General features: G+C 33.0%; 1 protein-coding gene across 1 annotated transcript; it reads right to left on the reverse strand.

Annotated features, from left to right (window-relative positions):
* Positions 1 to 708: 708 nt before the first annotated feature.
* LOC128677103 (b(0,+)-type amino acid transporter 1-like) lies at positions 709 to 15,511 on the reverse strand. The gene is made up of 9 exons (XM_053757712.2): positions 15,357 to 15,511; positions 9,980 to 10,229; positions 9,618 to 9,887; positions 6,401 to 6,526; positions 5,512 to 5,656; positions 4,590 to 4,817; positions 3,936 to 4,032; positions 2,544 to 2,865; positions 709 to 870 (listed from the first exon to the last, which is right to left on the reverse strand). Exons 2-9 carry the CDS (start codon positions 10,221 to 10,223, stop codon positions 806 to 808), a joined length of 1,497 nt encoding a protein of 498 aa, XP_053613687.1. The 5' UTR covers positions 10,224 to 10,229; positions 15,357 to 15,511; the 3' UTR covers positions 709 to 805.
* Between the last annotated feature and the right edge of the window lie 756 nt (positions 15,512 to 16,267).

Below are 16,267 nucleotides of genomic sequence, written 5' to 3' on the forward strand. Positions count from 1 at the left end.
AATAATGAGAAAAATCAATGCCATAACTCGCAGATATAGGTACAATATATTTTATTATAACATTCTGTTTATTTTGTATAACAATTCTTATGCCTATGAGTCAATGGCAAAAGCATGGTTATTGCCACCATGGATTTAGTAAGTACTTGGCCACAGACATAAGAATATTGTAATGTTCTTATATATTCTGTGGGTATTGCAAGGAAGATTAGGAATATATAATATGGGTTTAAATAAACTAGGCAATTTATTTGATTGTGGCAACATTTTATCTATGTCATTGATATATCTTCTTTTTTTTTAGTCGACAGTTGAGAAAATATTTTTATTCAGCCAACGCGTAGCAATCAAGCTACATAACTAGTATAGGCCTTAACCTTATTGTTATTAACCAACTTTAAAATGACAGGTTATTTTATGACTTAGCCACAGATACAAAACCACAAATATATGAACATTCAATTTGATTTCTTAAATGTAATGTTCTTATATCTGTGCATTTAACTAATCTGTGGTGGATTACTAGCGTAGCTAGATCTTAGTCTTGTCTCTTCAAATACTAAACCTACCATCACCAGAAACCTAATTCTCAACAAAAGGTTTTGAGTGTTGTGCTCGTTTTTGTGTTTAAGTTTATCGGATTCTCAACACACAAATCACACAAGTATATAAGTCCTTGAATATTGTCCATAAATAAATAAAACATTGTTTATAATCAATTCTTTACTTATATTTCACGATAGATTGTATAATGTACTTTCACTTGTATATTTACATCAGGATATATAACATCGAGTAGAATCGTTCAATCTTGACCTTTGCTAGGCGGCACACTCTCAAACAGCATTTGAGTAAGGAATGTGAATTTTCCTGCAAAAAATATTTTAAAAAAAATGTTAATCAAAATCCCATACCTAACTAATGGGGCTGCATGTAGCGGTGTGCCGCTGTGAAATTATCTGCTCTCGGAAATTTGTTGTTTTTTTTTTTGAGAATTCCCGCAAATTTTCAAGAGAAGTCCTCGAGAAGGTCTTATCTCCTTAAATATTTCCCGGCCGTTTCACACATGGCACATCGCTAGCAGGTCAACATAATAAATAGAGAGCGCTTCTGGCACATTAAATTATTTTCATTCGTCGTTTCTTCGAAACACTAGTAGTTTTAATTTAAAATTCCGACATGAAAAAATACCTGTGAAAGTCAATTTTTTTAAAATCAATGCTATAATATAGATCCACATTGTGGTCCTACAATAAGGTCAGCGCCAGACGAACATTGGATGGGAAAATTTAGTTTCCTACTACAAAACGTCATAACACACTTGCAAACTTTTTTCTTGACTCGGACTAATTGATTGATCAACCAAAATGACGACCTCCGTGGCTTAATGGTCATCATGCCGGACTGCTACAGTGGAGGTCCCGGGTTCGAATCCCGGTCAGGTCAACATGAAAAATGATCTTTTTCAGATTGACCTGGGTCTTGGATGTTTATCTATATATGTATATGTTATAGAATATAGTATCGTCGAGTTAGTATCCCATAACACAAGTTTCGAACTTACTTTGGGGCTAACTCAATCTGTGTCATTTGTCCCTATTTATTTATTTAAAATTAATTTTAAATTGACCTCTATGCCAATACCAATTACGCTAACTTTACAAATGATCAATATATTATCGAACAATAAACGGGTGTTATCATTCCATTATCTTCCACCGTTATACTTAATGACTACTACTTATTTATTATCTAATCTAGTCGTTGACATGGAGGTAATAAAGGGGAATGCACGATATAAGCACTTCAAATTAATGAGTTTTTATGGCGTACATAAAAAATAATAATTACAAGTCTACGATCATTTTATCACTTGCTAATCACGAATCAGGCTGAATGTTGATTAACTGATAGCTGTGTCGGGATTTAATAATGGTGCCCTGAACTGGTTTTAACCACCTATACTATGTCCCCACCAAGTGTTTCTGTCTCTTTTTAGCATAGTGTTTATGTGTATGGAAATGGAAAGAGACAATTATAAAGGCTCAATTCCCTTGTATGGACATAGTATTTTTGGAACAAAACTAAGAAATTAGGTAGAAATATAAATATGTCATACTTTCAGCCCAATTTTTGATCTTCGCATCTAGAAATTTTAGCTAATCTTTGAACTCAGATCTTTAACTATGTGCATAAGAATTTTTATACCAATATGACTCATATATAGTAGTTTTCATAGACCACCATTTGCTTCCGGTGAAGGAAAACATCGTGAGGAAACCTGCACACTGGTTGACAGTTTAGTTCCCCAGTGTGTATGCGACTACCTGCCACTAGATGGCGGTAAGTAGTCGTAAAGGTAATGTCAGATGTCTTTAGGCGACTTTAATAAAATCTTACACTAGTATTAGCAATAACACAGTCGATATGATGATCATGATGATAATGACTATATGCATACAATATTTCATCAAAATCAGTTAAGCCATTTATTTGTGAAAGCGTAACAAACTAACATAAGTATAGAGTTGGATGATACTTACTTAAAAGTAACGTTGGCGTCTTCTTATAATATACAAATAGTGTGTAAACAATTACTCCTATAACTATAAAGCCGATGGCCATTAAATATTTAATAGACGGATCGTGTACGATTGGCAACACCGAGAGGAATATTGCCACTAGCAACACAAAGCAAGGCACAAGCGTCGGCACCCTATACGGCCTGGGTTTTTTCGCTTGCGTTTTTCGGAGCACTAGTAAGGCAACCATTGCTAGCCCATAGAAGAACCATAGGAACCAGCTGGCAAATTCTATGAGCGTTTTGATGTTGCCAACCGATATGAATAACATTGTCAGGAACGCCTGCAAAATTAAAAAAAAAATTAGGATAAAAAAATCCATTATTTTTTGAATTTGGCTGGCTGGAGGTAGACTTAGTTTTAAGTAAATTTTAATTGTAATCCTATGTTGAATGAAGAATAGAATTTTAGATTTGAATTTGACCCTCTTTCATCCTTTCCTGCCTCTTTCGCCCAGAATTTTGAAGATTTTGCTGTGATTTTACGACTGGCCGTCTACCTCATGTCATCCCGCTTTGGAAATGCTGTTGTTGATGACTATCATAGCCGTCAAGGCATCTTATCTCAACTGTACAATATCCAAGGGAGGACAAGGTACTATTTTTGGGCGGGAACCACACGCCAAGTATTGTTGAACTGAACATTTAAATCAGGTCAAATTTGAAATTATTCAACGCCTTTTAAAAATATTTAGAAATACATAGTATTTTTATGATTGGAGTCTTATCTTTATCATAGTTACCATCTGTCTTTTACTGATTGTACTTATCTTCAAAATTATTTTCGTTAATAAGTTATTGAAGGAAATTTCTAATTAATTACTATAAAGATAAGTGACTGAAGTAATTATAAATACCAATATCGGAAAGTGTTTAACATGCTTTACTACATAAAGACAAACATACAAATGATGATACAATACATAAGAGACAGAGAAGACCAGAACAGACTTAGGTCTGTAGTATCTTTTATCTATCATATTTTTCGTTTCACTCACATAGGAAAGAGAAAGTATTAGAAATACACTAGAAGAAATGGGACAGAGCTCATCTTCTATCCCTCACACAGTGAGGGATAGAAGACTCACTGTGTGAGGGATAGAAGATGAGGAGAGATGAGGACAGAGGCAGTTGGCGTAGACGGAAGGAGGCTTATGCCAAGCAGCATTTTAATGAATCTTGTGGGTTACGTATATATAGCTAATGTTACACCTATTTGGTTAGTCTGATCTATGGGGAAATCTTTCAAAAGTCTAGCAGTGTGTTTCGTGTGGCTGAGATTATGATAATGTCACGACTAAATATATAATTTTTTTGCCACGGATGATTACAGATGATATAGTGAGGTACTTACTTGAAAGGCGACGGCGGGCGCGGGCGTTAGTCTCTTAACATTGACGTATGAGAACACTTCCAACATGTGACCGCCGCGGGCTGCCGTGTAGCATACTCTGAAAATTAATATTTTTAAATTTTCGACTCAGGTTTTACTTGTAATGAGAGATGTCTTGTTGCATTTAACACTTGACAAAAATTATGTTAAAAACCGTTGATGAGTTCCCCCGTCGGGAGCTTGGGTGTTTAATCCTGGGGTCATTACCTATATCTATTCTAAATTTGATTACAATCGGCCCTGCCGTTTAGCTATGCAAGCGTGACAGACAGACTCTCGCATTTTAAATATTGCATTAAAAATCGTTTAGTTCAGGTTGCTTGACATTTTAGTATAGGTCTATAAAGGACAAAATCTTAGGGCCTGTTTCAACACATTCAGATAAAATATCATATTGTAATCTGACAGATAAATTAACTACTAGATAAATCTGCCTGATTTGATTGGCCCGTTAGCTCTATCCAACACTTGTTAGACTTAATTTTTAACACTATCTGTTCGATATATTACATATAGACTATCTGATTATCAGCAAACGGTGAAACAGGTCCTAGGTCATAATTTTTAAATTGTTAAAAAATGGCTATTGAGCCAGTGAGCGGATGTGTCTCTTACCTGGTGACTCCAAACTGCACACTCATGGCACACCCGAAAGTCGCCATGGCAACCCCTAGAGGTATCAAGAAGCTGGCCGGCCCCAGCACGCGTTGCCCGAAGGCCACGGCCACCGCTGGGACTGACGTCATCTCCGCGTAGCTCAGCGCGGACATGTACGCGACGTTCATGAACACGTATAGCGATGTGATGAGCGGGACTGCAATTGATATGCTCAGGGGGACGTTGCTGCAAAGGAATTTATGTTTCCATACTAATACCTATTATAAAAGATTTGTGACATGACATGATCTGAAAATAGGTCAATTAGGAAAGTAGAACATTTGGACAAGAGGACCCAATGGGTAAGTGGACGAGTAGACCGATTGTTACGGAAATAAAATCGACGAATTGAAAAGACAATGTACAGTTAGGGAAAGTAGACCATTTAAAATAGACCGCGTTTTAGCCTCTATTAGTCGCCTAACGACCCCCATAAATATTGTTTTTTAATATGTCCTATGTACAGACATAGCCCACTTACAGTTTTATTATATGTATATAGATATTTAGGAGATTTATAGCTGAATAACAAATATAATAGAAATTGGATTATGAAACAAGTCACAAGTTTCGAAGTTACATTGGGGCCAACTCAATCTGTGTGATTTGTCTATACGTATATATTTACTAGCTTTTGCCAGCGGCTCCGCCCGCGTGATTTTCTATGCGAATGCGGTACCGACACGATTTTCATACAAAGTTTCACCCCCCATTTAAGTCATTTGGGAGTTGAATATTGAAAAAACAAGTAGTGTTGGAACAAGGCGTCTTTTAACTACATGCATTCAAAGTTTCATAAAAATTGCTCCAGCGGTTAAGCCGTGAAAACGGAACAGACAGACTTTTGCATTTATAATATTACTATGGATTTGTAACTTACACACTAGGGTTGATAATCTCCTCAGTGACAACAGTAACGCTGTTCCATCCATCGTACGCCCACAGGCCGGAGTACAGCGCCAGGGCTATGCTGCCAGGGTTAGAGGTGCTGCCCTCGAAGCCTTTGTTCAGGTGAGCAGTATTGCCTGTGAGGAAAATATATTGTAAATATGCACGGATAAGTATAATACAAAACCCTTTATCATTACATAACATAAAAGAAAGTCCTCTGCTGCGTCTGTCTGTCTGTTCGCGATAAACTCAAAAACTACTGAACAGATTTTCATGCTGTATTCACCAATAGATAGTGTCGAAAGTTTAGGTGTATAAAATTTATTGTGTTTTTACCCGAGTGAAGCCGGGACGGGGCGGCTAGTAAAGCAAAAATAAATTATATGCGCAATTAAAAAAAAAAAAATTGAAAACATTTTATTGTTCTTGTTGTCACAGAGGTCATATGCATTCAATGCGTGCCAAAAAAATCATGTCCTCGCAGTGAAATGTTGAATAGGTAGTTCCCTCGTCGTTCCTGGGCATGACATGGTCATACTTATCATAATAATACATTGTCATTAGAACTAAACTTGTGTATGAAATTTCAACTCGATTGGTTGAAGTTTTTTGGTGGCTTTGTACATGTGCTTCCCATGGAAATAATACCAATTTTCATGTACAATTAGCCTATATATTCAATTACTCTTCAAACTAATTTCGATAAATAAGGATCGAACATTAGCTGGTACGTGCCAATAACCTAAGTTCTAAGGACGCCGAAGACCGTGCGAATTGGGAGAAGAAAAAGTAGTAAACCGACCCTGTGCTCGCTATTCGCCAATAAAATCTATTGGTAATTCTAAAATTATCTCAAATAAAGGTAAATATTCTATTACCTCTAGCGATTTCATAGATCCCCCCGCCAATAACAACGAGACAGGCGAACACTTTGCACACGCCAAACACATTCTGCACTTTGACGAAAAGCTTCACGCTTGTTATATTGATGTATGTCATTATGCCTGGAAAATATTGAACATATAAAGAGAAATTAAAAAATGGAAAATGGCTTAGTTTAAAAAAAAAATATTTAAGAAGGCGCCAAACAGCACACTAGCACCAGCACGTCTGTGCCAGTATTACATAAAAAAAGAATACAACATCACAAACCAAAGAGAATTAGTTAGAAGGGAATAAAAAAACTTGTAACATTTGTTCAAATTTATTTAAAAAAAGTATTTTTAACATTCTTCTTTACATTCAATCTTGTGACCCTTTCTAAATTCATTAGCACAACTATTGTCTTTGCTAATCACTTATAAACATAATAAAGATTACATATTATTATTAAATCACGAACTAATTACATAGTAACTAATATTATATCTGCAATTACGTCCAGTTAATTTTAAGTGTTGATAAGACAGGAGATTTATACATTACATATAATAGTGGAATTATGATAAGATTTTGTCTTAAATTTTTGATACAATATGAACTCCCAACATCAGCATACAAAAATTGTCATGGCCATTTTGCCAGTATTGTATGACTAGGGTAGATCCCTTCATGGGATGATTCCACTATCACTGTATCTGTGTTGTTTTCTTTATGAAATAATATCATAACAAAAATTTCAAATAGAATTGAGTATACTAGTAAGCCAACTTTATCTCCATATTGTTATAAGGGTTAGCTGTGACGATGTTGAGATCTTTTAGTAGCTCCATGACCTTATAGTTGTCTGTTGTGATCGGAATGTATCCATTTGAGTTCTCATTCAGACGTTCCATCATAAGAGCCTGAAAATAAAATATATTGTGAGGGAGAAAATTTTTTTCAAGCTAGCTTTGGCTTTTGGAAATTTATGTAAATTGTAGTACTACCCACTAGCTCGAAATTCCCATGGGATGCCATTTGAATTGAATTTCAACCCTGCCAATTTTACATTATTGAGTAATAAACATCCGCAGTCATGTATAAATTTTCACATTTATTATATTAATAAGAAATAATACCAGATGAACTATAAGTGGGTGAAGGACGCAGAGATTTGTCTCACAACCAGGTTTGATTCAAAAAGTCATATTTGATTCAGAAGTTGGAGCAGTTGCTTTAGCATAGTTGGCAAAAACTACTATAATTATTGATAAGAAATTGCAAACAGCGATAAAAAGGGCTCCTATGCTACAATTTAATTAAATCATTATTTTATGCTATGTGTGTTACATACAATACAATACTCTTTATTGCACCAAAAGCGAAATTTACAAAAAAAAAATACGAAATTTACATTTTGAACTTATGTATATTAAGTGAGTCACTTGTGCAATAAAGTATTGTATTGTATAAGTATTAGAAAGTGTTGAACAAAAGAAATTACAGAAAAAAACTACACACCCCAAGAACATCTCTAATAATGTCAGAATTGTTTGGGAATAAGGAGCTGAGCAGCCCGTGGAGCTCCGTCTTCATCATCTGGAACCTTTCTTTGGCCTTCTGCATGTGCTCAGGCCTGACCTCCTGTCTTTTAACTGTGGGCCGGGACTTGGCTTCCTTTGCCGTTTGTATGAGTGTGTTTAACCTGAGTAGACGGAACACATAGCTATAGAATTCATATAAAGTTGGCAAGTTTATGTTTAGTGAGCCTTGCACATGTGAATATACAATGAAGTAATCAATAGAAGAAATAAGGAATTTAGGAAAATTTAGATAAGTTGTATAGAATCTTAAAAGTTGTATCAAACAAATTCTCAATTCCCTCTTTGAATGTTATCTGTTTTATTGGTTGGACAGCCAAAGTGGGAATAAAATGAGCATATGCTTGCTTGGTGTAAGCGCACCTTTAAAGAATAAAAAAACCTAAAGTTTAACAAATGATAGATTTCGAAATGTACATTGCACAATATTCCTGGATATCTACTATAAGATCCCGAAATTTCACGACTCATTTTACAGCAAATAAAAGAAATGCAATATAATTCAATACTCACCTATTTATTTCATTTTCAATATCACGAATGGACCCTCGTGTGTATGCAGTTAATTCCTCAACTTGTATAGATTTATCCTTAATTTCCTTTAGAAACTGGCTGGTAAGCAAATTATGGTCAGTTATTATAGGAGTGTTAGAATTCTCAATATCTGATTTCAATCCTTCAACGTAGCATAGTGCTTTTTCGTTAGCATTATCAGGAGTTATATGTGGAATGTCTGAAGGCGAATTATCAATTACATTATATGTATCGACACAGCGCGCTTGCAGAGCCTTTATTTCTCGCTTTATAGTATCTTGTGTCTCTGTATTTCGTTCGTACGGCATTCTAAAAAGTTGTTGCAACGAAATATTATATACATAAAAAAATAATAATTAAAAAACATCAAGTAGATAATATGAATGGTAAAAATGCTTACCTGATATAAAATTAATTTACGGATGGTATTATTTAAGACAGTTTTACAAATGGAAGCACAAAATTATATTCCAACTCTGTAATCCATACCACACATAATCACAACACAACTTGTTTTCAAACTAACGACAATGTCAACTGTCAAAATCATATTTGATATTTGTTGACAGCAAAACTCTTGTTTTGTCTTTGGCATCTTTGTCACAAATACTTTCGCTAGTGTTGTCCTCATCCTCGATTTAACGTTGTAACAGCAAATAATTTAATTTATTTTGAAATTGTGGACTAGTTATTATAATTTAACGAAATAATACCCATCGTCCAAATACTTTACAAAGCTATTTTGAAGATATATGTTCATATAGTTTTTAGTATTCAATATTACTTACATAAAAAAAGTTAAAGCAGACTTAGCCAAAATATGTTTATATGTTGTCACACACTCGCATCGCACTGCGCACTTTGTAATATTTGCCGTTGACAGAAAGAGACAAAACATACTTTAGCTTAAAGTGTGACTACTTTTTTATGAATAACAAGGTTAATTTAAAGTTGTATGTATTTGTGGGCATTATAAAATTTTACCTAGAAATATCAGACTCTAGTAAAATATTTTATTGTAGAAAACGCGGATGAGATTGCTTGCGGTCATATGTAATTAAAACAATTGTATTTACAATATAATTCTAATAATACTTACATAACGCCGATAACGATGTCAATTTTATAGCAATCACTTTGTAATCAGCCTGCAATTCCGTAGTAAATGGCTGTATCGCATATTCGGCAAAAGTCATAACAATGATAGCAACCTCGGCTGGTCGTAGAATCATAACGTATATCCACGCGCAGATAAAAGAGGGTAATGGCCCCCAATATCTGTGGATCCCGCCAAACGCTTCTTGAAAATATGAATATTCAGCACCTGATTTATTTACAACTGTACCCAATTCAGCGAAAGACAAAGCCCCTGTAAAAAAAAATCACATTGTATGAAGGTCGACAAATCTTTAAGCGTTGGAAAAATAGAAGTTATTAGGTTTCATACCTACCTACACCCACCTAATAAGGATATAATTCCAGAAACTGTCCATATAATTAAACATAAAGCCACTGATCCAGAATATTCTAAAGCTGAAGCTGGAGAGACAAATATTCCTGACCCGATCATTACACCAAGAATAAGGTTTACTGCAGAGAATAACCCTAATTCTCTTTTTAATTTGACTGTGCTTCCTGCAACACTGGCTATTCCACCATTACCAACTTCCAGCTTTTCTGTTAAAGCCGCTTCAGGGGCGGCCATGATTTTCTGTAACAAAGAAATTAAACACTGACTTAGGAAAACATATGTTTATTTAGATTTCTACTTCATAAGCTAAAATAGAAACACTTAAATAAATTAGTAATTAGTTAAAACACGCCTGGCTACTGGGAATAGGTAATATAATTAGCTAATTGTTCGCACGCCCAAATTTAATCATAGTAACGATATTTGTGGGTTTATAGGTTTACTTTAATACGAGCTAGCTTTCGCCCGCAGTAAATTTCCGTGTAAATTTCCCAAGGGAATAATCTTTTTTTCTGGGATGAACAGCTGCCGTTCCTTTAAACTCTTAACAACATTTAAAATTTAAGAACATTGAATCAAGATAAAGAATTAGATCAAAAAATATTTTAAATATTGAACAGTATGCAATGCGGCGAACGTAAGCAAAATAATTTTACTCTTAGTCGTATCCGGTCACACACATGACACCGACAATAGTGAGGAATGCATTAATGTAATAAGGCACCGGTGAACGAACTATAAGTGCCCAGGATCAGGCAGGACTGGACTGGCGAGCTGCGGACAAGGTCAAGGGGTCACGTGGAATGAGCTAGGATTTCCTTCAAGGAAGGACCAATTATATCATTACTAATTTTAATTCTATAATTTCTAGGCCTAAGGATGAAATGTAACTAAGTAAATGTTTTATGACTGAGTTTGTTTACTAAAGATTATCATGTCCTTTAAAACTGCAACAAAGCATTAGAGATCAATGCTCCATGTGTATTTGCAGCGCAATACAACACGTGACGAACATAAACATTGAAATCGTGGGAATAACGAAAATAAAATCACCTTGAACCAAGCCACTAAAGAGAGACTGAATGGCGACACCGCATTGGAGCCGGGATAAGGATTAAATTGTTAAATACCCACTTGAGTTGAGGCTGAATACGTCAACCGGAAGCAAAGAATCACCAATCATTAGTTAATTGTTAATTTCTTGCTTTAAATTGTTGAAACTTTATTGTGTGAATATGACGCACGCTTATGATAAATATTTTACTTGCTAGTAAGTTAAATGAAATTTTGTGTATTTGTAAGACCACAATTATACTTGTGGAGTGGCTAACATAATCAATATAATCATTGATGTTAATTAATAAATCAATCATTAATTTTTAAGCATTTCGACATTTGAATCTTTTAAATCTAAATATAGTTTTAGAAATAATACTGACGCTATATATATATAGAAATAATACTCTAGTCTAGAGTTTAGAGGCCTCAAAAGAATCTCTGACTCCATTCTTTTCACGCTGATAAAGAAAATTAATGGAACAGATGATATAGCATTAACAAGATGATACAGCGTTATTAATTGTAATCACAGTTCAACAGTTTATCTATAGTCTGTTGAATTTATTTATCGCTTTAAATAAACTTTAATTTGATGACTTTCTAGATTAAATAACGAATTATACTTTTGCTACATGACATTTTTTTGTTTTTACATTAAAATAAAACTACTTTAACGTTTTTTCACTATTAAACGTTTGATAATGTTGTAACTTTTATATGGATAATCTAATTAGGATCCTATATATACCTATATCTAAAAAAGTAAAATGTGAAGGAGATTTTTAATTTCATTAATTCATTTATTACACTCGTAATCTGCGAATGAGGTGCGTCATACATTCAAGGTACTGTTCAAAATTAGCGTAAAGTTAACTCTATCATCACGACTTTTCTTTTGTAATACGAATGATTTTTTGCGTCTTACTATATGAACAGACACACATCACGTGTCCAAAATTTGTGTTAGTAGTTTCGCATAGTTGAAAGTTTCATAAAATGCAACTTTGCCATAAATTCGCGCAAATGTAACTCTATGCTTTCTCAATCGATGCAATAAACATTATAGAATGTATATATAGTAATATATTATATTTTTTTTATTCGTTGAGAACAACTAGAAAATGTTAAAGACCTTGACTGATATTTTCAACGCTCATAACGATATGTATAGACAAGAGCATAAACGTTGAAATTGCTTGTAATTGTAATTAAGTTGTATTCCTTGGCGACACGTGTCTTTAGATAAGAAATCATTACTGTCGACATGGAATCTAATTTGCTGTTACAGAACATAACCTTTTTCATTTAGAAGTTATGTATGTATATACTTTTTTCTATGCAAAAATAAAACATTATATCTCTCTCTCTCTCTTTCATCTGACATTTACTCGGTTTCTGTCGCCACCATAGAGCGTGGGACCTCTTTACTACTTTTTATTTTCCATTTCGCACGATATTCGGCAAGGAAATATACGAGCTCAGTTTAGTCGGCAAATTCTAGTGAATTATAATATTTTTACTAGCCTCCACAGGTCCCAACTTGAATGCTGACTTCTCACTTTTTCTGACATAGTAGGCATTTTTCACATTCAATTCACAAACGACTGATGTAGTAGCAATAGAATAATCAAAATCATTTACGATGTCGCTTGTTATTTGAAGAATAGCATTAATTGAATCATCGGTTGCAATGATCTTGCTTGGTTGCGGCATCGTAAAGGTATTTCTTCACACTAGTTTTACATTATTGCGAAGGTAAATATTTCGGATTATTAGAGATTCATTGTAGACAAATAAATTCTATTGGGCTAAGATTTGTGACACATACCTAAGTTATAGATAGTTAGTTACACATTAGTTGTTACTCATAAATGATAATGAAAACAAACAGTGGTACGTATTAAATAGTGGATATTAAGTCATGGTCAACTTCTGCACTGTGAGGTGGATTGGCCTCGATTTTTATTTGGACTAATGTTGTATGCACAGATGTGTACTTATAGACAGACAGCTAATAATGTACCTATATAATATGAGATTCAGTGAAGTAATTATTTATCCGAAACAACAAATAATAATAGTTTTTATTGAGTATATGATAAGATACGAGTATATGACACGTACAAAAAAAAATGTTATGTCTTTTGTGAAATTCTGTTTTTTTTTAAGATACACATGTATGGACTTTTCTTTTATATATCTACCTAAGTATTGTTGGATTTTTGTTAGCAATGCCCAAGACAACATTTTATATTCTTACTACTTACATTAAATTTGTGTAGGTACTCAGCAAGCATATAAATAATTCTGATAAACGAAAAACTTTATTACATATTCTGGGATGTCGTATTCTTATCGTAATTAACACCAATTATGTGAGTTATCTTTTTAAACAAAGTACTTACTTATACATTATTAGTAATCTACTTACGCGTTCCTCTACGTTTATGTATTTTCATTGGATGTATAATTTCCGCTAACTATTTAATTACCTAATTTTTCAATATACAAATAGCAAGCATTCCTACTGACCGTTAACATGTCAAAACAATGCGTTTTCTCTTTCTATAACAACATCTGCATGTGAAATGTATATTATTTTATTTTATGTTTCTGACGTTCCTTTTATGCTCTTGATATGATTTGGGATTTTGTAATTTTTTTATCAAAATCAAATTCACTATTCCGAGTTGAATTTTTTTGGTCTTTATTAGCCGAAATAAGTTACCTGCACAACAAGATACTTTGAATGAATTGTTGGTTTTTTTGCTTCTACCAAGGGTGAACCCTTGGAAGCAAAATAAAAACGAGGCTCATTATTTATTCTATTATCTTGTTCCATCTAACAACATTCCGATAAACAAGTTCTTAAAATGTATACGCTTTTTTTTAAAATAACTTTTTTAAATAACAAAATGATAGATTACATAAAAACGTTGTTGAAATGTCAAATTTAAATAAAGTCACTCGTCACACTTTGACTAGTACGTACTTATGTTTTCAAATAAGTTTTTTTTATTAAAATTTACTTGTAAACATATAATCCTTACATCTCTACATATTATTTTTAAAAAGTATCTCTATCGTGCCTGTCTGTCTGAACGTGATAAACTCAAAAAACTACCGGATGAATTTGTTAGGTATTGTTTTACTCGAGCAAAGCTCACGGACCGATAGTATTCAAATAAATATGTTTATGACTCACAAAGTAATCAACACGAGGTACACATATAATTTACATTTCACATTTTTTATCTCGTGCAGATTACTTTAGAAAATATAACATTATAATATAATTTTATATTCGTATATATATATAATTATATAGCTATCTACGCAACGCTTATTTCAATTGTTTCCTTGTTCTTTGTTGTATATATTATGTAAATAAATTTCAAAGTGTATATACCTACTTATTGTTATTTATTCATAGAAAAATCAATGAACCTCTATAAACTTGAATGATTTTAATCAATTCGAATTAAAAAAAAAATGTTTTTAAAAATTTTTAATTAGCAAAATATTCTAATAGGTATTTATTTGCAAACAAAAACAGCAATATAAAAAAGGATCCACATTAATTATGATGCATTTTATCGTTGAATGACTGTCACTATGGACGTCATAAAAGCAGATATGAACATACCTACTGTACCTAATAGTTATAATACGGCTCTCAAATGTTCAATGCAGTTTCCCAAATTAACTAACTATTAAATTTTAACTTTAATTATAGCTGTGTCAAACTCATAAATGTCAAATATATTGCTTTGCTCGAGTATAATTGTTCCAGATGATTTTAAGCAAATACAAACTAAAAAGCAATTACGTATTTGAGACTTAAAATTAATTGTGAAATAAATAAATTATAAGAATGTTAACTCTATGTACTATTATGTTGTACTATTAGTTGACCAATAGCCGGACTATATATTCTACAAAACTAAAAAGTAAAATTTAAAAATATTTGTGCTACATATATGTACCTAAGTACATAGGTATATTACATTAATATAAGTAAGTATAAGTACTGAACCATTAACGCAGTAACTAGATAAATGTGCCTGAAATTAATAAAATGCATTAAATAAGAGTAATTTATCAATACTATATGCACCATTTGCAAACAAAAGAATGTTAGCACACTGGCTATCAATGCAATTACGGTCTGCTGACTTTTGTTACTTGTGTTAAAAATATATTTAACTTATGATACAAAAGCGCTCACTGTATGAAACAATTTCGCGAAATTACGTACTTAATTCAAGAAAAAATAGTTTCAATACATTTTAAACATAAAAATATCACCTTTATTTCAGGAATGCCGGAATAATAAACAAAGAACTCAATCCATAAACTGCAATGACAAAACTTGGCACTCTCACGTGGTTCACTTTACGAAATGCAGAGCATGCATAGGCGTGCAACCTCGTCCACTTTCTGCTAGCAACTGCCTTGATATCAAATCAGCATTCAAAACCTCGATAACGAGGGTTGTATTGATAAGATTACATCTGGACTCCGGTGGTTTGACCAGTTGGTGCAAACATTGCCTAGATATAAATTCATTAGAAGTTTAACAAGGTCGTTAAATAATAAGCTGCCCTAAGTTAAATATAAAGTGGTCTTCTGTGTTTCCCTTTCAATTAAAGTATAGTATAATTATATGGTGTTATTTATATGTTTTACTTTGCTTAGCTTTATAAGTTCAGCTAAGTAAGTAGGTAATTATACTACTAAAAACAAACGACATATTTCATTCATTTTTTTTGTCAAGGCACAGATTATACCTAATGGTCAAAGAAAGAAATGGTCACAGCAATAATGTTTATTTTTAGATCTCAGAGTATCTGACCAATAGTCACCATCCAATATCAACACAGGTTGTTTTCAATGATTTTATTTGATATGATATATTTTACCTGATTTGTTAGTATAAATTGATTTGCCTTTCAAATATAAAATTGATTGATTTTCTGCATGGTCGTATTTGTTCAGTCATGCAATCGTCTGGTATATGTATATTACAGTGAGCACTACCATAAAGTATATGAGCCATGTGGACAATATCTATTTGCGTAGTTACTTATTGGAGTTATTTATATTTCTAGTTATAATTATTCAACACAAGTTGTTGGGTCTAAATATAGATTAATATATTCATAGTTTATAAGTACCTAGGACAGGTGTAAAACTATCTAATGTAAGAGTATCATCAA

This window comes from Plodia interpunctella, chromosome 17 (assembly GCF_027563975.2).
Source record: "Plodia interpunctella isolate USDA-ARS_2022_Savannah chromosome 17, ilPloInte3.2, whole genome shotgun sequence".
NCBI classification, from domain to species: Eukaryota; Metazoa; Arthropoda; class Insecta; order Lepidoptera; family Pyralidae; genus Plodia; species Plodia interpunctella.

Bases quoted from the DNA above. Each gene is read 5' to 3' on its own strand.
- LOC128677103 (XM_053757712.2), bottom strand. From the start codon at position 10,223: ATGGCCGCCCCTGAAGCGGCTTTAACAGAAAAGCTGGAAGTTGGTAAT. The intron at 6,527-9,617 runs GTAAGTATTATT...AATATTTTCCAG, and splicing joins GACATCGTTATCGGCGTTAT to GCATAATGACATACATCAAT. The intron at 4,818-5,511 runs GTAAGTTACAAA...ATTCCTTTGCAG, and splicing joins GAGATTATCAACCCTAGTGT to CAACGTCCCCCTGAGCATAT.